At 39.5% G+C, this 27,719-nt stretch overlaps 4 protein-coding genes across 20 annotated transcripts in view; 1 reads left to right on the top strand and 3 right to left on the bottom strand.

Moving 5' to 3' along the window:
- The first annotated feature begins 78 nt into the window (after positions 1–78).
- Positions 79–7,491, top strand: LOC105397248 (G2/mitotic-specific cyclin-B3). 2 transcript variants are annotated; one of them, XM_048631007.1, is made up of 9 exons: positions 79–235; positions 465–769; positions 1,111–1,397; positions 2,288–2,507; positions 2,993–3,247; positions 3,724–3,837; positions 4,618–4,773; positions 5,183–5,357; positions 5,930–7,491. In XM_048631007.1, the coding sequence occupies exons 1-9, from the start codon at positions 229–231 to the stop codon at positions 6,091–6,093; spliced, it is 1,683 nt and encodes a 560-aa protein (XP_048486964.1). In that variant the 5' UTR covers positions 79–228; the 3' UTR covers positions 6,094–7,491. The 2 variants fall into 2 exon arrangements, with proteins under 2 accessions (XP_048486964.1, XP_011567569.3); XM_011569267.3 differs by lacking the exon at positions 3,724–3,837 and having other exon boundaries at positions 80–235.
- A 1,185-nt stretch (positions 7,492–8,676) lies between these two features.
- LOC105393965 (P2R1A-PPP2R2A-interacting phosphatase regulator 1) lies at positions 8,677–15,979 on the bottom strand. Of its 4 annotated transcripts, none has more exons than XM_011565802.3 (4): positions 15,598–15,979; positions 14,842–14,950; positions 12,217–12,404; positions 8,677–10,630 (listed from the first exon to the last, which is right to left on the bottom strand). In XM_011565802.3, exons 1-4 carry the CDS (start codon positions 15,702–15,704, stop codon positions 10,312–10,314), a joined length of 723 nt encoding a protein of 240 aa, XP_011564104.2. In that variant the 5' UTR covers positions 15,705–15,979; the 3' UTR covers positions 8,677–10,311. The 4 variants fall into 4 exon arrangements, with proteins under 4 accessions (XP_011564104.2, XP_011564099.2, XP_048486579.1 ...); XM_011565797.3 differs by having other exon boundaries at positions 12,217–12,407; positions 15,598–15,977; XM_048630622.1 differs by lacking the exon at positions 15,598–15,979 and adding an exon at positions 15,415–15,557 and having other exon boundaries at positions 12,217–12,407.
- An 872-nt stretch (positions 15,980–16,851) lies between these two features.
- LOC105393954 (uncharacterized protein At4g17910) lies at positions 16,852–18,300 on the bottom strand. Its single transcript, XM_048631673.1, has one exon. The coding sequence runs from the start codon at positions 18,188–18,190 to the stop codon at positions 16,859–16,861; it is 1,332 nt and encodes a 443-aa protein (XP_048487630.1). The 5' UTR covers positions 18,191–18,300; the 3' UTR covers positions 16,852–16,858.
- A 650-nt stretch (positions 18,301–18,950) lies between these two features.
- LOC105393908 (voltage-dependent L-type calcium channel subunit beta-2) overlaps positions 18,951–27,719 on the bottom strand; it is a 101,111-nt gene continuing 92,342 nt past the window's right edge. For 4 of the 13 annotated variants that reach the window (XM_048627116.1, XM_048627133.1, XM_048627139.1 and 1 more), the window contains 9 exons: positions 27,338–27,457; positions 26,803–27,001; positions 24,930–25,155; positions 24,239–24,362; positions 23,336–23,485; positions 22,763–22,921; positions 21,564–21,669; positions 20,457–20,537; positions 18,951–19,566 (listed from right to left, as the gene is read on the bottom strand). In XM_048627116.1, coding sequence (XP_048483073.1) covers positions 19,331–19,566; positions 20,457–20,537; positions 21,564–21,669; positions 22,763–22,921; positions 23,336–23,485; positions 24,239–24,362; positions 24,930–25,155; positions 26,803–27,001; positions 27,338–27,457 — 1,401 coding nt within the window. In that variant the 3' untranslated portion in view covers positions 18,951–19,330. Of the gene's footprint in view, positions 19,567–19,597; positions 20,070–20,456; positions 20,538–21,563; positions 21,670–22,762; positions 22,922–23,335; positions 23,486–24,071; positions 24,196–24,238; positions 24,363–24,929; positions 25,156–26,802; positions 27,002–27,337; positions 27,458–27,719 lie in introns of those variants that run through there. The other 9 variants (XM_048627121.1, XM_048627152.1, XM_048627161.1 and 6 more) reach the window with 8 other exon arrangements.

Below are 27,719 nucleotides of genomic sequence, written 5' to 3' on the forward strand. Positions count from 1 at the left end.
GCGGTTTACGTTTGAAGAAACGTAATAAACAGAAAAATGGAAGCATTTCTGTGATTGGTCGGTCATTGACCAATAGAAAAAAAAACAATTCAAAGCAACGGTTTTTGGCTGATTGTTGGTTCATTCCGGTGGCGTTAAATATTTTATAAATTTTGATCGAATTTTACATGAAAGAGATTTCTTGGACTAGGAAAGTTTTACAGTAAATCAAAACGGCTACTGCCGTTAATGAAATGTAAGTGATTTCGCAATTTATTTGTAAATCGTTGCCCTCTTGACTCGACAAGCTAACAGTCGCTTGTTTTGCCTCCATTTTTGGTCGTTAGAAGTAACGTTTTTAAAATGCATGTTTACGTTTTGTCTTATTTTATTAGCAATTGAATGTTAATTCACGTGTCGCCGAACTAAATAATTATCAATTCAGTGTTTCTGTGCACGTGATAATTTGTGTGTGTGAATTTTAGTCGTAATGGCGCCAACAAGACTGGCATCAAAGCCCCTAGCTGTAAACGAAAACTTAAATATTTTGGGCCATGGTATTACAACGAGGAGTAAGCAGATGGCTACTCTGAAAACCTACAAAGACAGTCTGAAGGCGCCAAACAAGAGGAAAGCAGATAGTCCCATGAAAGATGCGACTGCTAAAAGGGCGGCATTCGGTGATATTACAAATGCCTTCAACAAGTCCAGCGCTTTGGGCCTGGAAAAAGAAAAAGCCATCGTCGTGAAGAAAGTAACTGTTGAAAGCAAAGTGCTACCTACAGTTAAGGTCTGTACTTTACAATTTTTTTCTTAATAAATACTATAACTTCTATCATGTACCCTCTTTTCTTTTGTAATTTTATGAGGTTCCTTATTTCTTGATGATATGGGTAAGCAGAAGCCGCATTTATCATAATTGTCGTATAAGTAGACTTTAGTTATATTTTCCCTCCAAAAAAAACGAAGTTTTTGGCATGGGATTTTCAGCCATTGCTTAGTTTGTTAAGTTCAATGATTAAGTTCGTCCAACCCATCTGTTCTACTGCAAGATAACAATTAACTTCCCAAGTGACTATCTAACCAATATTGTCAACTAACCCAACAACCTAAAAACTTGAGACATTTCAGAACATAAGACTGCCGCAAGCCACACTAAATGGCAAAACCTCCAAGACAAAAACCCTGCAAAGGGTTGCAACAAATGCCATTGAATCAGTGCAGAAGCACTTTGCCAAAGATCCCCCTAAACCAGTTGCTGCGCGAGCCCAGAATGGGATTCTCAAGAACATTGAGAAGAAAGAGAAGACAGTTGTTAGCAATAAGGAAAACCAGAATGTTTCCCAAGGGTCAGGGAAGTCGGCCCGGAGTGACATGTCTGGTGAACCCTCGCTCTACATGACCGCGTTGGAAAATATGTTAGTATTTCATATACTGTATTGTTTTCTTACAGCTCAAAGCACATTTTCTGTAATAATCGAAGTGTAGGTGAAAATGTGGCAAGAACTTGACACAGTTTGATAACAAATATAAACAATAATTTAAAATAAGCTGCTATGTAGGTAATAATACAGTATCTTCTGTATATTTGACCTCTTTTACTGAAATAGTGGACTTTTATTGACGACCGAATGGCGTAGTGGTTAGTGACCCTGACTACTGAGCCGAAGGTCCCGGGTTCGATTCCCGGCTGGGGCAGATATTTGTTTAAAGACAGATATTTGTACTCGGGTCTTGGGTGTTGATATTTATATTTAGTATCTATCTATCTATGTATTTGTGTAGATATATCAGCTGTCCGATACCCATAACACAGGTTCTGCCTAGCTTGGGGTTGGATGGCCGTGTGTGAGATGTCCCCACATATTTATTTATTTATATTTATTTATATTTAGTTAAAGAAATATGTAATATGATAGGATACAACTATATTTTATGCAAATAAATCCATCCATACCATGCCACAAAAATATGTCTCCTTTAGGTGGACTTCTGAAGGGTCTAAACTAAATCTTAGATTATCTGGCTTAAAAAAATAAGCATTATTTCCTTTTGTGTAGGTTCTACCATTTGAACAATGGAAAATAAACCTGTTGTAAAGTTGTATCTATGTGTGGTAGTGTGGTAATGTCATTATTATCAGTACCTAATGCCCCATTCTTTTCCATGTTGAGAGATGCCTATCCTTATGGGTATTATGTATTGGTCGTAGAAGCAGGAGGGGTGTTTTTGCAAGTTATGCTAAAGTTGGTACATGCTTATTGCACAGTGTAGCCTCCAAAGTATTTACCAATGTTGTGCATTTCAGAAGCCCGACTGATGTTACTAAAGAGGAATACAAGACTATTAGTGAGAAACTAGACAAGGTGGTGCTAGATGACACCATCAACAAGTCCCTGGATGATGAGACGGAGTCCCCACACGAAGCCCCGGCCGGGGTGCCAGACTTCGACCAGGAAAACTGGAACGACCAGTTCCAAGTGTCCAACTATGCCATGGACATCTTCAACTATTTGAAGGGAAGGGAGGTAGGTATTCTTCGGTTTTTTTATTTTCTTATTCCTACAGCTTCAACTGGCTACATGGATAACATAATTATTACGTAGGTACCAAATGGGAATCGGATCCATACCGCGAATTAAATATCTTTTACTTTAAAATGTAAAACGGATGCCGATAGAGCCTGAATTTGGGGATTGCGCCAAATCCATTGGGATCAAATGGAATCTTTGTTCAAATCTCCCTAAGTTCTAATCTGACTTAGATCCACTGTGCATTTGTGGGGTCACATAACTAGACTTGCGAAAACTAGATGGCAGAAATTCAGTGTAATCGATTATTTTAGATCTCGGATTGTGTACGCAGTAGGTACAAATCCTTCCAACAAGCTTTTCACGAATACGCGATTTCCATTAAACCATATTCCATACCACTATCAGACCTCTCTACCAACATACTACACCAAACCATACCTACATAACCCTTCAAGCTTAACCAAACCTCCGCCCAACAGCACATCTTCCAAATCGACGACTACCTGCAACGAAGCAAGGGCATCACCAGCTGGATGCGATCTCTCCTCGTCGACTGGATGGTGGAGGTCCAGGAGAGCTTCGAGCTGAACCACGAGACGCTGTACCTCGCCGTCAAGTTGGTAGACCTGTATCTGACGCGGGCCACGCGCAAGCAGAAAGACAAGGATCCGCTGACCAAAGAGGAGCTGCAACTGCTTGGAGCGTCGTCGCTGTTTATTGCCGCTAAGTTTGACGTAAGTTGTGTTTTGTCTTTGTGAGTTTGGGGTTGGAAAATGCATGGTGTTTTTAAGGAATGGTTTAAGTTTAGGATGAGTCAGGAATTTGGATGATGAGGTGTAGGTATTTGCGGTGCGTTGTTGAGCGAATGGTTTCCAGCTACCTACTCAATACTGTAGATTTCAATATAAATAGTATATAATTCAATAGAAATAGTTAACAGTATATCTGTAAAGGGTCCTTGAATTGGAGATTATGCAATATCCCTGGTGTATCGTTTGGTTTGACTGCTCTTTTGAGATGATGCATGATAGTTACATAAAGTTTTTTTATTCTTGAAATTCTCAAAGTTGCAAGAACTTTTATTTCACTTTTTTTACTAATCTACGGCTAACACTAACACACAAACCTAACCTTTCCTGGTTTTCTTTAAAATTATCGCATGGTGTTTTATACATGACTGTTTTTGTTTTTGGCCTAACTTGCGCTTCAGGACAGGGCTTGGCAATCTAACACACAAATGCGCGGTGGAATGTCCACGAACCGCTTATGGTTCTTGACGAAAAGAAGATACGAGTTGTCCCGAGCAGAATGCAGATGCTTACAAGTACTTAAATAACTCTTTTAACACTACACTGCCTTGGTTTAAACAGGGTACAATGTAATATATTATGTAATAATTTCACAATTAATCTTGTTATATTCATCACATATCCAAATAAACAGAGTTTGCGTAAAGGGGAGTGTAATAATCCTTTCTTTTTTCAATTTACATCTTACCCTGTTTGATAAGTTCTGATACTGAACATCATTTTGTCCGGACGATAATTTCCAACATTTCTATCATTCTATCACTTCATTGGTAGACTCGTCTCATATCATAGTCAAGTCATTCAATAACGATACTGTAGCTGATGGATGGATACGTGCTAAGAAGCAATGAGATTACTAAAAATCAGTACAGCATCATACCACAAACATTTAAACACAACCAAGCTTAAATTTCTAGTTACAGCTTTTAATAGGGTTAAATTACATTCCATAACTCATCTCAAACCTTACGCGACGACGCATACACTAACTATCGATTATTTTATAAAAAAAATTAATAGAACTTAATATTTCTTGTAATGTGTGAAATACAAACTAATTATTATACTTAACCTACTGATAATTCGTTTACCGCATTCGAAGCGATGAGCGCAAAATGTGGCGTATCCTAAGATCATGAAATCTCAGACTATCTCCACTACTACAGCAGAAACTTTTCAACAAAACTATTGGTGTACACCATTTTCGCACTCAACGCCCCATTTTACACGCCCACCTTCACAAATCTTTTACTACCTCACCCGCACCAAAATCTCACCACATTAAACCCTTTCAGGAGCGCATCCCACCCCTAGTGGACGACTTCCTGTACATCTGCGACGGCGCCTACACGCTGAGCCAGCTGCTCAAGATGGAGATGGAGGTGTTGTATGCCATCGACTTCGACCTCGGCGTGCCGCTGTCGTACCGGTTCTTGAGGAGATATGCTCGCGTGAGTTTCATGGTCTATTTATTGATAATAGTGTGGGTTTTTGGAGTAGTATTCTGCTATCACTATCGTCATTATATGACCGCAGGGGTTGGTGTGTGCGGTTAGAAACGCAGACAGTAGAGAGTGGAATGAATGTTCCTGTCTTGACAGTGAAATATCCTGAATGCCACTCTGCCAAGCGTTAAGAAAATTAAAATAACTCACTACTCTAAGAATTCTTTGTATGGCCATTATGCGTCTTGCCACTCAGGAGGACACTTGAGGCACAGCACCTCAAGGCGAAGGGAAGAAGCCGCCGGAAAAGCGTCTTATGAAGAAATAAGCCTCACGTTACTTTTAGGTATAATTATATGTTAATTTTGGGTCATAAACACGATAACTTATCTACTACTACTTCCTGCTCTTACAGTGCGCCCGTGTGTCGATGCCCACGCTGACGCTAGCGCGCTTCATCCTGGAGCTGTGCCTGCTGGAGTACGGGCTGGTGTCGCTGTCGGACAGCAAGATGGCGGCCGCCGCGCTCTACATCGCGCTGCGGATGAAGGCGCTGGGCAACTGGACGCCCACCCTCGAGTATTATACCGGTTAGCATTACCTACGGCTCAATATTCGTCCTCTGATCAACTTACTGGGCACAAGGAACGTCACAATACTCTAGCCTAGGGCTAGTAGCACGGAGCGCCTTTATGACGTGACATAAGTTTTGCATCTCGCTCACTCACATCGCGCAGCCTCAAGAGCGAGCGCGACGGAGAACATTTGGTCACGTCTTAATCCGCCCCGTACTAGACCTTCAGGTCGCTACTCGAGTAATATAGGTACAGTCAGCTTCATAAGTAGATATACACTTTTGTACCTTGTCAATGTGAAACCGTCTATCAAATTCATTGAAACATTGACGGTTCGTCAGTTTGACAAGGTACAGAAGTGTATAGCTACTTATGCAGCTGACCGTACCTTCGAGTGCACATAGACCAATGACGTGGATGTAGCAAGTTATTACAATAAATTGAAGAATAGGGATTTACTGCATTGCAACTTGCAGTCAACAGTCAAAGACTTTGTATGTTGTGTAATACAAGTTTGAATAGTCATTCTGGTTGTGATGCTCATCTGTCTGATATCTATATCTCACTCCAAACCTTATCATTTTCAGGATACAAACTAGCAGAGATCCTCCCGGTGGCGCTATTACAGAACGCAGTATTACACAAGAAGCCCAAGTCAGCTATCAGCACAGTTAGAAATAAGTACTCCCACACCATCTTCTTCGAAGTAGCGAAGGTCCCTCTCGTAGACGACGCCTTCCTCAGCAGCTGAAGCCGGCCTCGTGGCACTTTACAAACTGTAAAAAGTATACTGAGGTGGGTCCAAATTATCTAACTTAATTTATTAGACTGCGGAAGAAGCCGATTTTACTATTTATATTCAGCCATAGAGTAAGCTAGCCAGACAGTTACTCCCGAAAATTGCGGTCCCGGAATTCCTCTTGTAAAAAGTGATCAGTTTAATGAAATCGGAAGCGCGCGGACCTCCATTTTGTAAAACGTAGAAATTAGTGACGTGGTAGTCGTAAGATTCACCTTTCGTAGATGGTTTGGAGGTGCCACAGGGCACGGCGAAAGCTTCTTAGTTGCACAACGTGTGTAGCCATTCTAACTTATACTGGTTGCAGTATAATTAGTATCTGGCATGACTCTAGAAAATGTTAGTTTACATGAAACTAAAACAACTTTTGTGGATGGCAAACGCCAAAAACTGACCCTTTTGTATTAACTCTGGAAATAACAATTTGAAAGGCAATTCGAGAGGCCACTTGAATGCAAAGTTTATTGGCAATTTGAACCCCGCAATGGGGTTGTTAAAATTAAGACTGACACCGGTGCAGGTGAATAGAAGCTTCAACTATTTTATAGGATCTTTTGAGTTACGGAGATATTTCTTCTTATTTTAGACCAATTTTAAAAGTGCCATTTTACTTGTATGGCTATAGAAACAATGTTTCATCAATAATCAACAAGATCCTAAACAATTTGAAGCAGTGAGTGAGAGCTTGAAATCAACTCTTTGTTTTGTGTGGACAAAACCAAATCAAATCATGATATTACTTCCACTAACCTCCATAGCATACCAAAAACATAGTCCAGTACCCCACATTCCAATAAAAGATTGTTATTTTCATTTTGCGTATTAGTTTTAATATTATTTTTAAGACGCAATAATTTGCTACTTTGTCTCTAGGAAATCTGTCTTCCTATAGTCAGTTTTAGTTAATTGCTTGCTCTGAAACCCTTTTGAGATTTAGTTTTCTCACCTTTCCTTTAATATGAATTGTTTAATAATTAATAGATCAATTATAATAATAAGATGCAGAAGGCCGAGGGAGCTGAGCCAGCGATCCTGATAGTTTTTGTGAGATGTCGTATTGAGCAACATTTGCTATCACTTTTAATTATAATTGTTATTATTAGATGGATTTTGTAAGGTTTTAATAAGTAATTTACATAGTAATTATTGTGAGATTATTCCATCTTTGTCTTATGTTTTGTAATTTATCACATTTTAAAGAGTACAAAATATTGGAATGTTATAATAATGTTGTTCAATTAATGGTAAGTTTTAGATTAATGTCATTTTAATGCTGTTTTTGTATTCGTCGTCTAATTATACAAAGTTAATGTAAACCTGAAGTGTAAATAAAGTGATTTTGGTTTGGTATCTACCGTGTTTTATTTTATCTGTGACAATAGTAGGTATGCATAAAATAATGAATTACTTCTAACTAATCTAACGATAAGAAGGAATCTAGGTATGTAGAGCAGAATCTAAGCAACATAGAGCAGGATCTGAGTGATGTACAGCAGCATCTGAGTGATGTTGAGCAGCATCTAACTAATGTAGAGCAGAACCTAAGTAATGTAGAGCAGCATTTAAATAATGTAGAGCATCATCTTACTAATGTAGAGCAGCTTCTTAATAATGTAGAGCAGCATCTATGTAATATAGAGCAGAATCTATGTAATGTAGAGCAGCATCTAAATAATGTAGAGCAGCATCTTAATAATGTAGAGAAGAATTGAAATAATGTAAAGCCGCATCTGAATAATGTAGATCAGAATCTATGTCATGTAGAGCAGCATCTAAATAATGTAGAGCAGAATTGAAGTAATGTAGAGCAGCATCTAAATAATGTAGAGCAGAATTTAAGTAATGTAGAGCAGCATCTATGTGATATAGAGCAGAATCTATGTAATGTAGAGCTGCATCTTAATAATGTAGAGAAGAACTGAAATAATGTAGAGCAGCATCTATGTAATATATAGCAGAATCTATGTAATGTAGAGCAGCATCTAAATAATGTAGAGCAGCATCTTAATAATGTAGAGAAGAATTGAAATAATGTAAAGCCGCATCTGAATAATGTAGAGCAGAATCTTACAAATGTAGAGCAGCATCTATGTAATGTAGATCAGAATCTATGTCATGTAGAGCAGCATCTAAATAATGTAGAGCAGAATTTAAGTAATGTAGAGCCGCATCTGAATAATGTAGAGCAGAATCTTACAAATGTAGAGCAGAATCTTACAAATGTAGAGCAGCATCTATGTAATGTAGAGCAGCATATTTGTAACATAGAGCAGAATCTATGTAATGTAGAGCAGCATCTTAATAATGTAGAGAAGAATTGAAATAATGTAGAGCCGCATCTGAATAATGTAGAGCAGAATCTATGTCATGTAGAGCCGCATTTAAACAATGTACAGCAGAATCTGTCATGTCGGGCAGCATCTTAATAATGTTGAGCAGAATTTTAGTGATGTAGAGCGGAACCTAAGTAATGTAGTAAACTAGTAATAGTAGAAGAAATTCTCGTGGCACAGGAAATACAATCAAATAGACAAATAATCTAAAACTTTAAAAATATTTATTTATTTCATGGCGAATACGGAATTTGGCAGATAAGTGTCATTGTCTGAATACAATTTCTGATGTAGTAAAAAATCAATAATTTAAATCCAATACAGAATTCCTTCAAACTGAGTTAATGATACAATCAAAGGTAAAAAGGTGATACAATGCTTTTAACTCTTTAATGCGAATTAAACAGAGTTATTTTAAAATATGACTGGTAACGATTTTGAAATTAAATATAATTGCTTCGTACAGATTTTGAACAAAATGTAGTGGTCAGTAGCCATTATGATATTGAAGAGATTTTACAGTGATTGAACCACTGGCACTATACTATCATCTATCACAGTAAATGCATTTTATCTGAGCCACAATTCTACTAATCAAGCTACTTTCAGGCAGTGGTGAAAAAATATAACGATACAAGCTGGTTTATTTCAACTGGAAATCAGCTCGTTGTATTTTATACTCATGTACTGCTTGTCATTCCGAAATGTTAAATCCATGGAACAAATTAGTAGAATCGAGCCTGAGATAACTCCACATCGACAAATTGGTTTCTCTATTGAATTCCTAATGTAATCAGTTATTCCTAAATGGTTATGTTGACAACATAATTGTGTCGTGCTGTCGAGCACAAACAAGTTTGTCTGATGCTATTTCTATAGCAGTGACTCAAAATTACAAATTAACAGATTAATAAGCTAATCACATCTTAGAAACTATAACAAGAGGTTACTTATTTTGGCCTTCTATGTCTTAACATGGTGATAATATGTGACTTTACCAGAATAAAGAAAACTCACACCTATTCCTTTCCGGGAATGTTGTATTTTTCATTAGCAATGGCCAGCCACAGCTACTAATGAAAAACAAATATGTGAGCCTACTTTCCATGGTGGATTGCGGTACACTAAACCTTAAAATATTATGTACAAATTACACTGCGTTTCTAACAAACGAGAAACGCATCTAATATATTTACAATAAAGTTTTGAATGCTTTGGCTATTTAGGGCACTAGTTTTATGTTTATTTCTATACTTTATAATAAAGTCCTTATGTAGGAACTTGTACAGCACTATACATTTGCCGAGTCTAGTATTGGAACAAACACAAAACGTATTCGAGTGCGACCCTATAAAATAAATAAATTACCAAGTTTGCTTCGCCTCCCTTCACACTTCACTGCATAACAAATCAACTACTACAGACTGAAATAATAAGACAATTTTGTATTGACCAAATGCATATAAGGTGTACTATAGCGAATCTGAAGGCATAACATGGTATTTAAACATTTTTTTAACACCCACTGGGAAATGAGATTTACACAACGATAATCATAAAATAATTTTACGTTCTAACCGTTTTAATTTAAATGCAATGCCTTCAGAATCGGCTGCAATACACATTGAATCACAAATCAAACAACAACAAAAAACATTCTTATCGCGACACTTTGCCTATCGCATATTTGTCAGATTAACCTGATATATTTGCACAAATGCCGGCTTAAACTTGACCTATGCATTCCACGGGTGTATGCCATATAATTTATACATTAACCGCGCCGTCCAAACACGAGAAGCGAAGCAAACCCACGTCAGAGCTCACCAACAGTCTATTAGCTAGGATTGATATTCTTGTGGTTCGAATCGTGGGGGTCGTGCGACTCGTTCATTGGCTGCGCCCGGGGGGAGACCGGCCTGAAGGTGCACTCTAAGGAGTCGGAGTCTGGTGTGCCGGGGGTGGACGGGGTGAGCCGGTCCGTGCACATCCTCTTAGAGAGGGGAGAGTCAGCTTCGTCGCACCGCCGCTTGCCAGTAAGTAGCAGGTTTGGTCGTTGTACTGGACTGAAGCTCGAAGCTCGTATTGCGATGGGGGACAGACTGCGTCGCGTCGTGTATTTTCGCGTCGGTGACGGTGATACTACTGGGGAGAATCTGGAAGGATAGAGACGGTAGAGTTAGTGGAGAGTTAGTAATAAACTGTAGTATAAATAATGATGCCCTACTAACAGAGATAAACGAGACAAAAGGACACTCATGAACAATGAAAAAGTACCATCTGTCATTGCCGTTCCATATTATGTCACTGGAAATTTTTCATTGCTCGTGAGTGTATTTGTTTGTAAGTGACAGAGATATTTAGCGCAAGACTTTATTTCGCGCTAAGTATACTCTACAACAGGTACATAAAGAGCTGTTTTCCAAAACGATCTTTAATTATCTCTACCTACATAACATAATAGTCATAATACCTATTAATAGGTAAGCATTTAACCTATATTGTATTACCTAAACTACACTTATCTATGTTTATGCAATACATCCATGCGTGCAAACAAAAACACACATGTTTAATTTATACCATAGCGACAACACGTATTATGAACAGAGCGATGCGGGTCTGCTGGGATGACGACAGAACAGACCTTGACTTGTTTCAGCATTCGCAATCATTTGCACTGCGGACAGTATTCTAGAAACTATTCTAATGCAGAGGAGATGCAATTCAAATGCTGATAACTTCGCTATACATAATGTCTTCTTGTTTCATAATGTATATGTTTGTTTACCCAATACTTGTGACTAGTGATATACAATAAACAATCTATCTCCAATGCTCTATGTTGAATGACATACAAATCACGCCACTTGGCTCATGATAATCAAGTAAGATTTTAAAAGTTGATCTCTTTTGCCATGGCATCCGAACCACATTCCAGCAACAATTTCAATACATATTATTAGGTGACTTAATCATTTAATAAATGTGTTGTGTCTAGAACATAAACATGACTAGACTAATAACAATGTGCTATGTAAAGAAACATGACTAGACTAATATCCAGAAATAAATCCATTGTTGATAGTACTCTCGAGATTAGTTCTAGAATAGGTACGGCCCTACGAGTTGGTATGATGTTGCGGAATAACTGAATACTTTCACGAATAATGGCATCTTATCTGCTAAATGTGAATAATAAGCCCGCTCCGATACATATCACCATTCTCTACACAATCTTCGTCTAGACGTTGTTTATTTCGATGATTAAAAACACCAAATAGTCCTAAGTGTACTATGATTATCAAACCCCACCCTAAAGGCCCCACCTTAATAAAGCTCCACAATGATATGCCGTTTCTTATTTTAATATTTACACATGGTAGCTAAAGTATGTAGATTACGATTGCATATTAGCATACATTCGGGTCCACAGTTTCGCAATAACATTAATCATCATCAGCCAATAATTTTAAAATCGCAATAATGCTTCCTAATGCTATCCACCACTTGGCTTTTCGAATTTGTGTAGGTATTTGCCAAAACTGCCATGTGTGGTTAATCAGTTAATTTTGCTAACATTATTGCGGAATGTAGGTACCAAAATTTTTGGTATTTGCCAAATACAGCCAACATCTAATAAGAAATACGAATAGCCAGCCTAAGATATCTAAGTCACACAGCTTACCAGCGTCTATGTTTAGTCTAGACCTTAACAATAAGTCACCTCACAATTCCTTACCTGGTAACTCTAGTAGGCGAATTCGCAAGCCCGGAAGCCACCAGCGTGAGGTCCTCGCAAGACTGGCCCATCTGCATGGCGTTGTGGGTCTCCCGCTCGTGGGCCACCTCGCGCGTGTTGCTCACGTCGGCACACTCCTCCGCGCGGAGCTGGTTCACTCGCGGCGTGAGGCGCGGGCCCCAGGAGGTCTGCTGTGGAGACGGGGATGGGTTACTTTATCATCAGCCAAAGTCTCTCAACGCAACTGCTCATAGTACATGTATTGATCAGATGATTGCAAAATCTAAAAAAAAAACTTTATTATCACACCCTCCCTGCTGGGGCAGCGGGTCTCCTTCCAATGAAGGAAGGGTTTTAGGCCTAGTCCACCAGGCTGGCCTGGTGCAGGTTGGTAAACGGTGCGGGATGGGATACTTGTTATTGGTTAATAGGAAATAGGACAGACGCGGTCGCCCCGTGCACACATGGCGCACAGTGGACGGCGAGCTGCGAGCACAAGGCCTGAGCTGGATGGAGGCCAGAGCGGTTGATTAGGACAGGACGGCATGGCGCACTCTCGTGAAGGCCCTCTGAACCAATGGGGTACCATAGGTCAACAACAACAATAGGAAATGAGTGAATGAGAGCGATTGGATAATGAGACAGTACAATGAAGCCTAATATGGATGAGGCTTATCATCTGCAGTGGGTAGGGATATGCTGAAGATTAAGAAGGTAGTGGCAGAAGTTGGTGCTCTAAATGCACCTTAGCATATGTAAAGTGTAATTTTGTTATGTGTTTCTTTTCACTCAAGCCATATCATAAGTGGGTCGACTATAATCACCATTTTGCTCTATTACAATAATTATGTTTGCATTCAATTTGTTTTTTGCAAAAATACCATAAATATTATCTTGATAACACAGCATTCAGGTAATTGAAATTGATGATAGTGTTTTTTTATGAAAATTGCTTTATTTATAATCTTACCATAAGCCAGATAATTTTGTAATCTAAAACTCAATTTGATCCCCAAATGCCTACATTTACAATATTTTGAGGGTAGGTAATTTATGTACAATAGCATAAATACACAATTACACAGTAATTGTACTTAATGGGGGTTGACTGGTAGAAAATGCTTTTAGCATTAAGTCCACCCTTTGTACACTTATTTATATATTTGTGCAATAAAGGATAGAAAAAAATAAAATAAAATAAATTAAAACTTAAGTACTTCCTTACTGGGTATAGACAAAAGTATTGGTGCACCCATTAAATAACAAATATATATCTTTCAAGTACATCCAACACTTTAGGAAAGATCAATCTATAAAAAAGATGCTTACTTGGAAACAAGATCAATTTTCTGGCGAGTAGTCATTGTTACTAAGTGCAGCACTGCTGCCTATCTGTCTATGCTATACAGACTACTGTACCCGAGCACTTTTCAAGACTACCCCAATAACACACATTCAAATATAGCAGAAGTTGTGGCTAGTATATTAATATATCACATTGACCAACCAAATAAAACACATCAGATTAAATTATACTATGATACCATCGCATTGCCAATACTCTTAACCCTAGAGTGCTCGCGCTATGAGCATTTTGCCGCCCTCAGCAAATAATGTTTATTATTTTGTGAACTATACACTCCTCAAGGTCCAGCGTCCATGTAGCTGCCCTCTCGATCTTCTCCTACATGTTACGTAAATTTGGAGAAATTCAGTGCACAGGTTATAGCAGGAAGAGAGAATTGAAGAGAGTGTGTCGCACGGGGCGGCAAAATGCTCACGGCGCGAGCACTCGCGTCAGTGAAATTAAAGTTATTTTTTTTACAATTGTTATGAAATATTGTTAGTTTTTCAGTCTTTTTTGGTAATAATAATGTAAATTAATTTAGGTATGTTTCTATTTCAGTTTACATTCGATTTACGACATAACTTTGTTAATTTACTAACAAGTTAATTTTACGAAGAATTTACCTGGAAAAAATAGCTCTGCCTATAACTACACCACGTATAACAATAGAATCTTACATATGGACAGTACATAAGTGTTTTTTATTGGTCTGGTGGTACAAATCTCCCGTTTTGTACCACCGGACCAACAAAAAACACCCTAAAGAAGAGAGGGTACCTACATGCCTATAACTATGTCCATATAAGAAAAATAGCAGGTCAAAAAAGGGTGCAATACATGAAGAAAGTTAATGTGCAACGAACACTTTGTGTTCATGTTTCAGTACTGTGTTGCTAAAATAAATGCTGTAGATGACGATAAAGTCTAATTTTTTTAATAATTTTGAGATTTGTTGATTTTGTGTGGCTTAAGACAAATTTATACCTAAAAGATCAAAATTTTTCCCAAAGCATGAACGATAGCTCATATATTGAACAATTATAATATAAAAACTATAAATATTACTTTTTCTAATACCATATGATTCATTTTATTCAAATAATATGCATTTATAAGTTTTCGTAATTATTAAGTGTCCAAAAAATTCATTTTAATATGGGCGGCAAAATGCCGCCACGCGAGCACTCGCGTCACAAAAAATGGCGCGACTACTCTAGGGTTAAAGAGACATATTTGCGTATGTTAAAATATTATAATGTAATAAAGTCTTAACTCACAACTGCATTAACTGGGGAGGCTACGGGGCTGTAGCTGGAGCTTGTGCTGAACCGCCGCGTCCGCTGCAGGCTGTTGTTTGAGAACATGCTGAAGAAAACCGTGTTGTTCCTGAAATTCACAGTAGACATTAGCAATAAGGAAATGTATGAAAGAAATTAAATGAAAGATTGGATTTTAGAACTTTAAGATAATAAACAAATTTTCAGACTTTGTGTGGTGGTGGTCCAGAGGGATACGCAGACACACACTTAGATTATAACACCCCTATTTTTCAAAGGGATGAGGCAGATGGTGGATCATTCCAACATTTAAATAATATTAGATAAGATAACAGGTCTGTTTCCCAAAAATATTTAACAAATAGGTATGTGTTCACTAAAATAGTTATCATTTACATTTTTGTGTACCTAATACACCATAAGAATGTTGAAGAGTTGTGATAGCACAGTCATTCCAATCATAAAAAGCACTATTCACATCTACAACTAACGATGCAGACTCATTAGTGAGCAGAAAAACACCACAATGTTACTAAACCAACATCATTATTGAACACAGGTTCACATCCATACCTACGGTGTACCTACTCAGGATAAAGTCGTGCATAGTAACAGTTTAGTGACATGGGCACAGATATTGGTCGCGCAGCGCGCAGCCGACCTCTCGGCTATCGAAAATAGTCGGCTTCGGGCGATAAACAGTAACAGTAGGCTTAGTACGTAGGTGTCGACGAAACATGCACACGTCTTACTTACCTAGGAGTCGTGCTCGTCGTCGGTGACGTCGCAGAAGTCGACGCCGCCTCATTGATCAACGGTGCACTACTGCACCTCTTCAATAAGTTAGGCGTATCCACATCCATTATAGCTAAATCACCATTCAAACCGTAATATAGGCATCAGTATCAAATTCACAGGCACAATTGCACACGCTAACGCAGTTTATGTAACACACAGACGTAGATTGTTAGCTTAAAAAGCGCCGGTCCAATTTGCTTTTCCGTTTGGAGTGTTAAAATATTGACCACGAATGAAAATAAACCCGAAATGATCCGTAATATGCTAAAAACCTACACTTTTGAAGAGAAAAAAATGGCTTTAGAAACGATCTGTCAAATTGCCGCAACTTGAGATGCGTTCGGTTTTGAATGGATGCGTTCATATTATTAAATAAAATATGAAATTGTTAATCTCAGAATAATTATTCAGCTTTTCACAACTCTTTTTAGAGAATTCTCGATCCTAGAAAATGCTGACTGGTCGAGGGCCAAGTAGGTAGCTTTATTGAAAAAACACATCATATTCTACATTTTTTATTTAGAATAAGCAGCCTTATTACTAAAAATGGTCCTGCGTTTAATTTCTTACCAAGTCAGATATTGCTTTGCTGGTAAATAAGGTGCACTTCCTACTAGAGAGTCCCTAGTTAATACGTTGAGATTGGAACTAACTTCATCAGTGCGTTTTCGTTCGTCTACTGCTGGACACAGGCATATCAAGGAGTACTAACTACAACACTTCTATCATCGGCTTTCCTTATCCAACCAGAACTTAATTAATTTAGCAATAGTTATTACCTGTTATCACCTTCATATAGGTAAGTAAGTACCTATTATTTAGGCTACAGCATTGGTATGTACTACATACGTAGATGATACCTACCTAACTTACCCAGGACAGGAGAGACCTCTTCATTGAGTACCTAGTTCTTCATAAAATACCTAAGTAGGTATATATGGTAGTGCAGGTAGGTGTAGGGTTTCTATTTTTTATATTTCCGCCTGAGTTTAAGAGGAGGCTGTACGGTGTGATGGGAGTGCAGTATATCAAATTAAGGTACCACCTCAATAGAGGTGTAGTAGTTAGGACTAGTAGGTATGTTCAGTGTTCACAGACCAAGTGGTATTTGATGTAAAACTAGTAGTTAAATAACTAGAATTAACTTAACAGATTCTGAGGATATCCTATAATGATACCTTCTATGATATTATGTAAATAAAAATTCTTAAATAACAAATTACAATTTAATACCTTTCTTTTCCAAACATACAGCTATAAAAATTGTGGCTATCATGTAAACATTTAATACAACCACAGCAATATAATTGGATACAAACAAAGTCCTCACACTTAAATTTATTGCACCAGTCATCAAATTAGCACTTAAGAAATACAGCAATCCATTGCTATTTATAGCTGACAATATTGTAGGCAAATGTAACGATTTCCCCATTGCTTGGGAAGTAACTTCTACAAAGTAAAATAATGTTAAAACAGGGAGTAGTATTGCTAACAAATGACAGCAGTATCCTGCATTCGCTAAGGTTCTTGATGCTGGCCTTATAAGGTTAACTACAATAGTGAACAGCCAGGACAATAATGACCCATATAATAATTGAAATAAGACCTTAGACCTTGGCAGGCTATGGTTACATAATACTCTTTTAAAATGAACAGCTAGTAGATACATAGCCACATAACCAAGGCATGAGGATAGCCCTTCTCGGTTGGCAGTTACAAAATTATCCCTTGGAGCATTACTGAAGACCCAATCTTCTAAACCTAAATCCAACATGAATTCATGCAAAATAAGAACACATAATCCTAATTTTAAGCTGTGTTGTTTGGCTTCATCAAATATTAATAACAAAGATGAAGACAGTACTTTGGCTACTGCTAATGTGAAAAAGAAATTCCAGTGTACTCCATACTCAGTAACATGCTCCTGATAATTGAGATACTTAATAGAAACAAATCTTGCAATACCAAGAGTTACTAATATCACAAACAATTTCAAATTACTTCTAAAAAAATGGTTCACACTATTAATACTGTCTTTATGAACTAAACCACTCATCAAGACAAATAAGCCAACACCTGTGTCCATAAGACTGTAACCATAATTTTCTGTCTTGGCCAGATATCGGGGAAATACGCGAAAATCAACAGCTAATATGCAAAATGCAGTTATCAAATATGTAAGGCCTCGCAAATATGATATAGTTAATACTGTTTTAGTTTTAAAAACATTATTTGTTTGGAATATTTCCCTAAAATCAATTTTAAAGTGTAATCTCCAACATTTAGCAAAGATGATTGTTATTAGAAACGCGATTAGATAAAATATTTGTTCTGCTAATAAAGTATGCACTAATATTAAAGGAAATACAATAATTATGTATTCTAAAATAATAGAAGGACCAGTGTTTCGCCTGAATACTGCGCTGGAGATTGTACAAAGCACGGTGAATAGGATGCACAGAAATGTATGGCCCGAGGAAGAACCACTGTTATTTTGCATAAATGATTCATGATAAACTTTATATTCACTGTCGTCCATTGTTTTCATTTGAATTTTAAAGATAGTTCTTTGAATTTATAGACTGAATGAACTTTTTCATTTGTGTTTTTGTTGTTGCGGTGTTGCCTTGATGAGTTGAGGTTATGTTTTGATTTTGACAGATCAGATTATTAGATGTCAACTTGACAATCAATCTCAACTGTTAACAGAAAAGGTTTGTGTTCAAGAAACGAGTTCGTTATTATTTTAAGATTCTAATGGGTGTTCAAGAGTACTTACATGTTGTATGTTCATTGTGTTCAAGGCAATTAAGTACTTCTCTTACGAATCTTACGATAAGGGCGCGTTGTGAACGTCGAATGTACCTCGCTACTACCTACTTCGATATAGCAAGGTGTGTGCACTGTACTTACAAGACAAGTCACGCAAGTACACAGTTACCGGTTGGTTAGAGCAGTTGTACAGTACCCACCATAGAACAATGCAGCGTCGGATGTAATGGTACCGACAGTCAGTTTTATAGTTGTTGTATGTAGTTACACAACACTCGTGATTTTCATGAAGGTGGCAATAGCCGTATCTCTAAGTAGGTAGGTGATGATAGGTATCTACACAAAATTCTCGAAACAATTTTTTTTTATAGTCAGGTCACTTAAGTACTTCTTATTTAATTCGCACCGGCGCGCGGCATAATAGGTGGTTAATAAGTTCATTGTTTATGAAAATCATCTGGTATTCTTAACCTACATGTTAGCCGATTCCTCGATTCGGTCAGAGATTAAAATAAGGCAAATGAAAAACAACCAGACTCGATATAAAGTATTTTATTTACAAATGATTGCAACAATGAAGGTACAGACGATGCAATATAATTACAGAGTATGTATGTTCAAAAATGGGAAATGGATAATATCTAATGGTACTAAAATTATTTTTATGTAAAATTTATACATTTGACGCGAGCTCCACCTCCGACAGTACGCTAGCCTATATTACTTCTCTCTCCGATATCAAATGTTACACCTAGCGCTCGCGATCATCCGCGACAAAATATTGAATGGAACCGAAACACTTTATACAAGACCGTCGGTCGCCGCGCAGAAGCGTATCACAAGAAGCTCACAGCGAAACGAACACCCTTCGCGGGTCAACGAAAACTGGCAACGCAGGAAGTGTCCAGCATGGCGCCTAGATGGCGTTGAGCGCGCGGCGCGACGGGCCGTAGTCGTCCGGGGGCTCGCGCTCGGCGCGGCGCGGGGGGCGCTCCTCGCGCGGGAACCCCCCGCGCGCGTAGTCGCGGTAGTCGTCGCGGCCGTACGCGCCGCGCGTGTAGTCGCGCCCGCACTCCGGCTCGTAGTCGCGCCGCCCGCGCGCGTAGTACTCCTCCTCCAGCCGCTCCGGCCGCGCCGCGCGCCCGCGCCCTCCTGCCGGACAAAACACAGTCAACACCCCATCATCACTAGACGCTTCACCGAGGCGCCCGGACCCCGCCCCAGTCACACAAAGGGTCACGCATGCAGGAGCGTGCGGGGCCCAAGCGCCCCGCGGCAATCGGCACACGCAAACACCACGCTTCGGTCGGGGGCACGCCACTTACTGCCTCGCTAGGAGACGAGGCCCAGCGAGCCCTGCACGAGGGCGGCCCCGGGGCGGCGCACGCGGCCCGGGCACGGCAGCACCGCCTCGGCCGCCGGGCTGGGCGGCGGCGACGCTGCAAACCACACACGGTAAAGCCGAAGCACCCCACACACCAGCAGCTACACAGCTTCTGGTGTCGAGATTCGCTAAGCCCCGGTTAGTAAGCGCCACCCTCGAACAGCAAGTCAAGCGGTTACGAACGGTCGCGCCGTCTCAAAACTGAACCTGTGGGTCCTCCGCTAATTAAATGTGGCCGCCGGGTGTTAATGGGCTTGTCCCGACGCTGGTACTGAAATGAACGGGAGAGGTCAGGGCGTGCGTGGTACGGGGTGACTAGTGGTCTACGGTACACGAGCGAGGGTCCATTACATTGTCTACAGATGATGATGATGATAATTGATAATGAGAGGGTGCTAGGGTACGGTTAGTGTAATGGTAGCTACAGTATGAATATTCTAGTAAGGAAACTGTTACAGATGAAAACCTAGAGTGATCTAGAGATGCATATTTGTACGGTCATGAAAGTGAAAATTAGATCCTGCTCTGTAAAACTATCTGTACTAAAACTAATATGAAAGGGTCAACTGAAAAACATATTGTTAGACACAGGACATTGTTAACTAAAATGGATTATAACTACAACAACATTAAGATGCAGAATCTCATTGTTAGTTACCTCTCTCCCGCTCGTAGTTATACGAGTCGGCTCGCTCGCGATGGCCGCCCGGGGGCGCGGGGGCGGCGGGGGCGTCGAGGTCAACAGAACACACAGGTAAAGCAACCACACATTCATAGGGGGAGACTTTAGACCACACCTTTACGGGTGGCTCAGTTTATAAGAAAAATTGGCTTGTATTCAAAAGAAAATGCAATGGCTACGAAATGCTACAGCGTAGCCGCTACGGCGTAGCGGTCGTAGACTCTTGCTACGACATTTCGTAGTCAACTTATTTAATTTTTACAGTTGTAAAACCTGTAAAGCCATATTAAAATGTGTATTCTCACCCTATGAATGCTTGGTTACGGTTACTAGGAACATATTATATGAAAGTTATTTAACAAAATGTATAAGTTCATTAAATGGATAGGTATACCGTGGGTTAGTAAATGGCATGGTTGAGATAAGCATTAACGTTCTTCCTGTAAATCTAAGTAATATAAGTTTAACAACAACATTGAATACAAGGTTTGTAAGGCAAGGCCATTATCGCACTTTATTTCTTTATCATTTAAAATCTATTGACTCAGATGTTATCAGAAGGTGACTTGATTGCCTCTTTATATCTCTCACCCACAGATGGCAATTTTTCATAGTTAAACTTATTCTGCTGTGACCACTGAACTAAGGGTCGGTAAAAAGAGGTACTTTGAATGACGCGACGTATCAACTGTACTTTATATGTATACGTCCACACTTTGGCATCGACCTAATTTCATTTTTATACGTACGACTCTGGCCATCTATGGCCATATCTAATCATTTTACCCCAGTGATACACCCTACTCCAGTTCTAGTACACTTGCGAGCAAGGAATAAATTCCAGTGGGATAGCATCTAATTACTCCTAAACCGAAAAAACTAACTTAATAGGTCGTCGTCTGCAATATTGTCGGAACATTATCAACTAAAAACATAAACATTTTGTTCAAATTTCAAATTAAATGCTTGAAAAAATTGTGGCCATTAGGTGTCGGCATTTCGTGAGTGGAACTTTTTCATTGCTTGCCAGTGTATTTGTCACTGATACGCTAAAGGTAACTGTAACTAGCAGTGTTTCCTCACCAGGCTGCGCTTGGTGTGGGTGATGCGGGTGGTGCGGGTGCGCGGGGGGCGCGTGGGTCGCCGCCCGCCCCACCGCCGCCGGCGGGTGCGTCGCGCGCCAGTATGCCTGCGAAGAGAGAGAGAGTTTATGGTTAGGAAAAACATATTGGGTAAGTATTTTGGTTTCCGGAAGAGACTTTAGTACTCTTCAAATTACAGGAAGAAAAATAATTTAAATGTAATGACATAATAGCTAATCTGACATTTTAAAGAGGCTTTCTGCAACTGAGTGTTAATGGATCTCCGGTACCTAGAAGATGATCTCCATCTGTAAGGATACATCATCGCCATATTCAACATTTATGGTGATCCTTAGACGTGAGCCATGTTCAGTCATTACTCTTTCCTACTACTTCCAGCTGACCCATATTTACACCAGACACAATATTTTTTTAATTGTTTCAAATTCACTGGGCACGTGACGGGTTAATTTACCAACCACCATTTTCAAATAGTTTTTTTTTATGAACAGCTTCCCCGCCAGCAGCTGCAACACCCTGTATACAGTCTGTGAGCCTAGTACCTCGAGATACTCGCCGCCACCAGATGCACCGACAGGTTCTTACTACTCTCTATACAGTCTGTGAGCCTGGTACCTTGAGATACTCGCCGCCATCGCCACCAGTTGCACTGAACTTGCTACTCTCTATACAGTATGTGAGCCTAGTCCCTAGATAAACTCGGCGATGTGCCACCAGCTGCACCGACCTTGCTACTCTCTACACAGTCTGTGAGCCTGGTACCTCGAGATACTCGCCGCCATCGCCAGCAGTTGCACCGACCTTGCTACTCTCTACACAGTCTGTGAGCCTGGTACCTCGAGATACTCGTCGCCACAGCTACACCGACAGGTTCTTGCTACTCTCTATACAGTCGGCGAGCCTGGTACCTCGGGATACTCGGCGATGTGCCACCAGCTGCACTGACAGGTTCTTGCTACTCTCTATACAGTCTGTGAGCCTAGTTGTTGGAAATGAGACCTGAAGGAAGGCGTAAGAGGGAGAAGAAAGACCTGGCTTGATTGTGTGAAAGAAAATATGAGAGAGTGTGGAGTGAATGAGGATATGTGAGAAGATAGGGTAAAATGGCGTGACATGACGCACAAAGCCGACCCTAAATAAGGAAAAGGCTAGGGAGAAGAAGAAGAAGAAGCTTAGTACCTCGAGATACTCGGCGATGTGTTCGCACGCGTCCTCCAGCTGGTTCTCGTCGAGGATGACGTCGAACATGTCCGGCGGGCACTGCGCCAGCTTCTCCGCCGCTACTAGCTGCACTGAGAGGTTCTTGCTCTGGCCCTTGCCGCGGGACTTTATTAGCCGCTGTAAGAGAAACAACATTTGTGTTAAGACAATTTTAATATCAAAATAGTTTTGGATTTAACAACACAAAAGGAGAAGAGAAAAGAGACAACGTTTTCAGCCGGGGAAGATCTTTGTTTAAATGTCGATACACGTTTGTCCAAATAATGGAGGTTTACCTACCCAAGAAACTAGGTACTAATGATAACGACTGTGTTATTAATAATAAAAACGCATAATCTTGATAAATATAAGCTGCATGAGTCGAAAAACAATATGTATTTACTAAATGTTGAAAAGGTGCTGGTGAAGTTATTTTTCAATTTATCTCTTTCAAAGCCTTTCTAAAATCTGTAGTAATTTTACATCAAACATAGAATCTTGAACAGGTCACTATAGTCTCATAAATTTCTACATTTCCCTCTAAGATCTCACCTGAAGCACTTTCGGGCTGGATATCTTCAAGTACACGATGGTGGGCGCCAGCGAGGTCTTGGCGAGCTGCGACGGGTGGTTGATGGTGTCGCAGTCAAGGACCACTAGTTGGAGCGTCCGCGCCAACTCGAATATTCGCTCGATCTCCGCCTGCCGTGTTAAATGTTATGTTAAACTAGGGGATTCGTGGGAAGATAGGCGATTTGGCAAGGTGTGATTTGGGTTTTAGTATATGTTTAGTTAAGTTCATGACATAGCAACACAAATGTATATGCTTAATTATTCATGTGTAAGAGTTAGTAATTAAACCAAAAAAACATGCATTTTTTTCTGCTTTGAGAAGCATTAATTAATATTTTATGTAGGTTAAGGTCGTGGGACCAGATTAACAAGGTTCAGTTGCTACACACTGTATACCATCTGCATTCTATGGTACAGTGAGCTTCATAAGTTATACATGTTAATCCCTTGTTAAACTCAAAATCCTTCATTAATTCAAACATCGACGGATTATTTGACAAGGTACGAAATGTATACAAACTTGCCCGCCTACTACAAAGCTGAACGTACTTATGTGATTGCGATGACTTTAGGTAAAAAAAACATACTGGAGGGTCTACTGCCTAGTTAAGAACATAAACATACAATGCAGTCACACCACATTCATTGACACGTGTTAGATCACACCAACACAACGAGATAACACATCAATCATTCAATCAACACTCGCTGTGACCTGCACTTCCTGTAGGCAATTGGTCCTAGAATTCGACTTCTCCATTATTGGTTTCTTCGGCGGGTTATTCAACAACGACCGCTTCGCCAGCGAAATATCCACCGAGACTCTCGTGATGATTATTCTGAAATTGAACGTTACGTTTAGAGGTGTAAGGTGGAAGTTACCTGGACTTCCGCTAAGCAGGTAGATCGAGAGTTGGACCGCTCCATGATGGCTCGTTTCGAAGGGTTATTGAGCAGCGATCGCTTGGCAAGGGATATGTCGGCCATCACTCTTGTTATTATGATTCTGGAAGGTTAGTTTGATTGTTAGTAATGGGATGAACAAGAGTGATTAGATATATTATTTTTAGTGAAATAAATATTCGCATAGCATTAAATTTTTTCTAGATATGGAACAACAACTGCGTTGTATGCATTAGGTATCTCCACCACTCCTCTTTGCAGAAGTTGCATGAAGGAAGATGAAACAGCTTCCCATGTCTCTAACATTGCAAAGGCGTGGAGACACTACGATCCAAAATCCTCGGATCTCCGGGGTCCCTCCGGGAAGTCATGAGCAACCTAGGTCGTCTACTGGCTTTCTGGCGTGAGCTTGGGTGGCTTAATAGCTAGTCACCCCATAGGTATTTCATGCATAATGGCCCACCTTGGAGACTAAATGCGGAAAATCAGCTCACCATGATAGATAGATAGATGCCTTAGGTAAGTAAAAATGTGATATTCATAACAATTCATTAGACTTGACCCTCGACCACACATATCTAATAATAAAGAATTATCAAAAATCTATCATTTTCCAAATAATTGAATTTTAAAAACTAAAAGTTGGCAACAGCTTTTCCTTTCCACCCACCTGCCCTCAAACCGTCGTTTCAGAAAGTCGAACAGTGCTTTCTGCATCATATCCGTGACCTCGTAACCCTTCAGCGACGGTCCCACCAGCACCACGGGCCTCATCGACGGCACCACGTCGTACGGCGTGCAAGCCTCCTGCTTCTTGAAGAAGGGTTTTCTCTTCTCCTTGCCAGCTGGTAGCGCGCCCGCCCCCCGGCCGCGGCCAGCTGAGTCTGAGTCTTCGCCTGGAATTTGTAGAGGGTGCTTTTCAGTGATGGTGGATTTTTAGAAGTGGTGTGGCTCGTTTTTAAAAAGTATCTATGCTTTCTATCAAGTTGGACCTGAAGGGTTACATATAAATTGGAGGAGTAGTTTCTATACTGACTAGTATTTTGGGTAATAAGGAATGCCTAATCAATGCTTTCAAAAAAGTAGGGTTCTGCCAAGATATTGGGTAGGGAGGGAAATAGAATTTAACTGTAAAATAATTACTTAGGTAGGTACTTAACATAATAATAATTATGTATTTACATAAATAACAACAATATTACCATTCCCGGATATGTTATTAAAGGTCACGTTAAACACTGTAAGTATGCAACAGATTATAAAAATAATAGAAAAGGAAGTTAATGGGTTAATGGAAATGTATATGAAGAAGATGATGAAATAAAATATTTAAAAAGGCTTTGTATAAACATAATAACTTTAACCTTGAATAAATGATATAAGTACATCAATACATCTGTTACATAAAATAAAGCAAAAATAAATCGGTGAACAATTATGAAATTCCCAGACTAAGTGATGATTGTACGTGATCTTACCTCAAAAGGAGAAAAATCTGAAATAGGTAATTAATATGTGAATGGTGCGATACTACTAGCTTCTGGTCAATTTCATAACATTTCACCAATGGGCCATGAGGTATGGGACGAAATGATAAGTACAAAGCAGTTATAAGTATATTAAATCAATACATATACTGAAAATAATTTGGAAATTATACAATCAGTTCATGTCAGTCGCTGCTGTAAGTGTTAGTTATTTCTCCGAAAAACATACTTACTAATTATTACTAAAGTGTATGTATTTGTCTCTAAATAACCAGTTGCAGTCACTACAATCCCCGATTGAAATAATATAAATTTTGAAATACATACCAATTACAGAAAACATCGAGCACAACTACTAATTGGATTGCCCTTTTCTTATTTTGGATTCAGGTAGGTAGTTAGGATTTTACTACTATTCATTCTATATATTTTCAGATGAATCGGGTAAAGGGTAATAATGTACTATCTATCATACATAAAACATACTTCATTTAATAAGATCAAGGCAATCTAAAATTAATACAATTCAACTGCGTTGTACGATTATTGTACATTAAACGAAACTTTTTAACAAACCGATACATTATGTACTCGAGTCATTTTTTTGTGATATTGTGTGATATTAAAAGTTTCGTTTAATGTATGTCTATAGACAAATTGTTACAGATCAAAAGAACTTTACACTATAGTTTTATTACTTTATGTTCGTACTTGAAAAATAATGTAAATAATACATTACCAAATCACCCATATACAATTAGAAGAAACACATTAAGTTTGATCACATATCAATTTGTCAGCATGAAATCAATCCAAACAGATTATCAATCCAGTAACTGAGTTTGCATATACGCCACGGCTTTCGCTTATAGTATAATCTCTTAATTTCGGCTTCCATATTTTTTTATTTATACTTGGTAATAAGCGCACGCTAGATCAACCGCCAATACAAATCAAAAGTTTAACCTCTCAAATCCGTCCAATACTAAGCAAACTCAGTGCCCAGATACAATCCATGAGGACACAAATGTAGTTGAATGCCATGAGGCGACGTACCAGGCGTGGGTGGGGTGCTACCTCGGCTGTGGTCGGCGGGCGCGGCGGCCAGGTTGGCCTGGCTGGCGGGGCGCGGGTAGCGGCCGCGGGCGGTCAGGCCGGCCCGGACCGTCTCCAGCTTCACCGGGGACGGGATGAAGCCGACATCGCAGCCCTCCTTCACGAGCCGCCCGATCCACCAGTTGTTGTCGTACTTCTCCTGTAAGTGAAGGTTGTTGTTATTGTGGAAGTTTGTAGCAGTAGTTGTTAGTGCCAAACTCCAGAACGGGACTAGAGTATGATACCTTGGAGAAATTATGATACAGTTGGTGCATTATTAGGGGAGGCTACTTTTGTGTAACTTTTAAAGAAGTAAGTTTGTTACAAGGTAGTTATTACTATTACAATTAAAATGGTCAATCAACAACCATTCGATGATAATTAGAGTATACCTTCACAATCATCATCAATCAAAATTTGCCGTATCCAATCCGTTTTACACCAATTTATTCCACATTTTACTATTAAACGAAAAAAGCATTACAATATGATATACCTTGATGTGCAGGAAGTCCCGTACGTCGAACGAGATGGCGCTGCCGTGCACGGGCGAGTCGTCGTCGAGTGCGCCATCGTACGACACGTTCGTGCGCACCGCGAACGCCACCGGCTTCGACTGCGGACACGGAGACGTTACTTGTTAGTTGGCGTGTGTCACGTAATGTGTATGTCTAGTACGGGTAAAATAAGTTTAGGTTTTCTTCTGTCATCTGCATGTTGTTGTTGTTGCAGTCCTATGGCCCCCAGAGGTGCAGAGGGTCTGCATTAACGTCCGCCACTTCCGCCTAACTTCGGCTGTATTTTTGCCCTCGCTCTGTCATCTGCATACATCAGTCAATGTTTCGTGATTCGTGAAACCTTTGCGAGAACACTATCAA

The sequence above is a fragment of the Plutella xylostella genome, chromosome 4 (assembly GCF_932276165.1).
Source record: "Plutella xylostella chromosome 4, ilPluXylo3.1, whole genome shotgun sequence".
NCBI classification, from domain to species: Eukaryota; Metazoa; Arthropoda; class Insecta; order Lepidoptera; family Plutellidae; genus Plutella; species Plutella xylostella.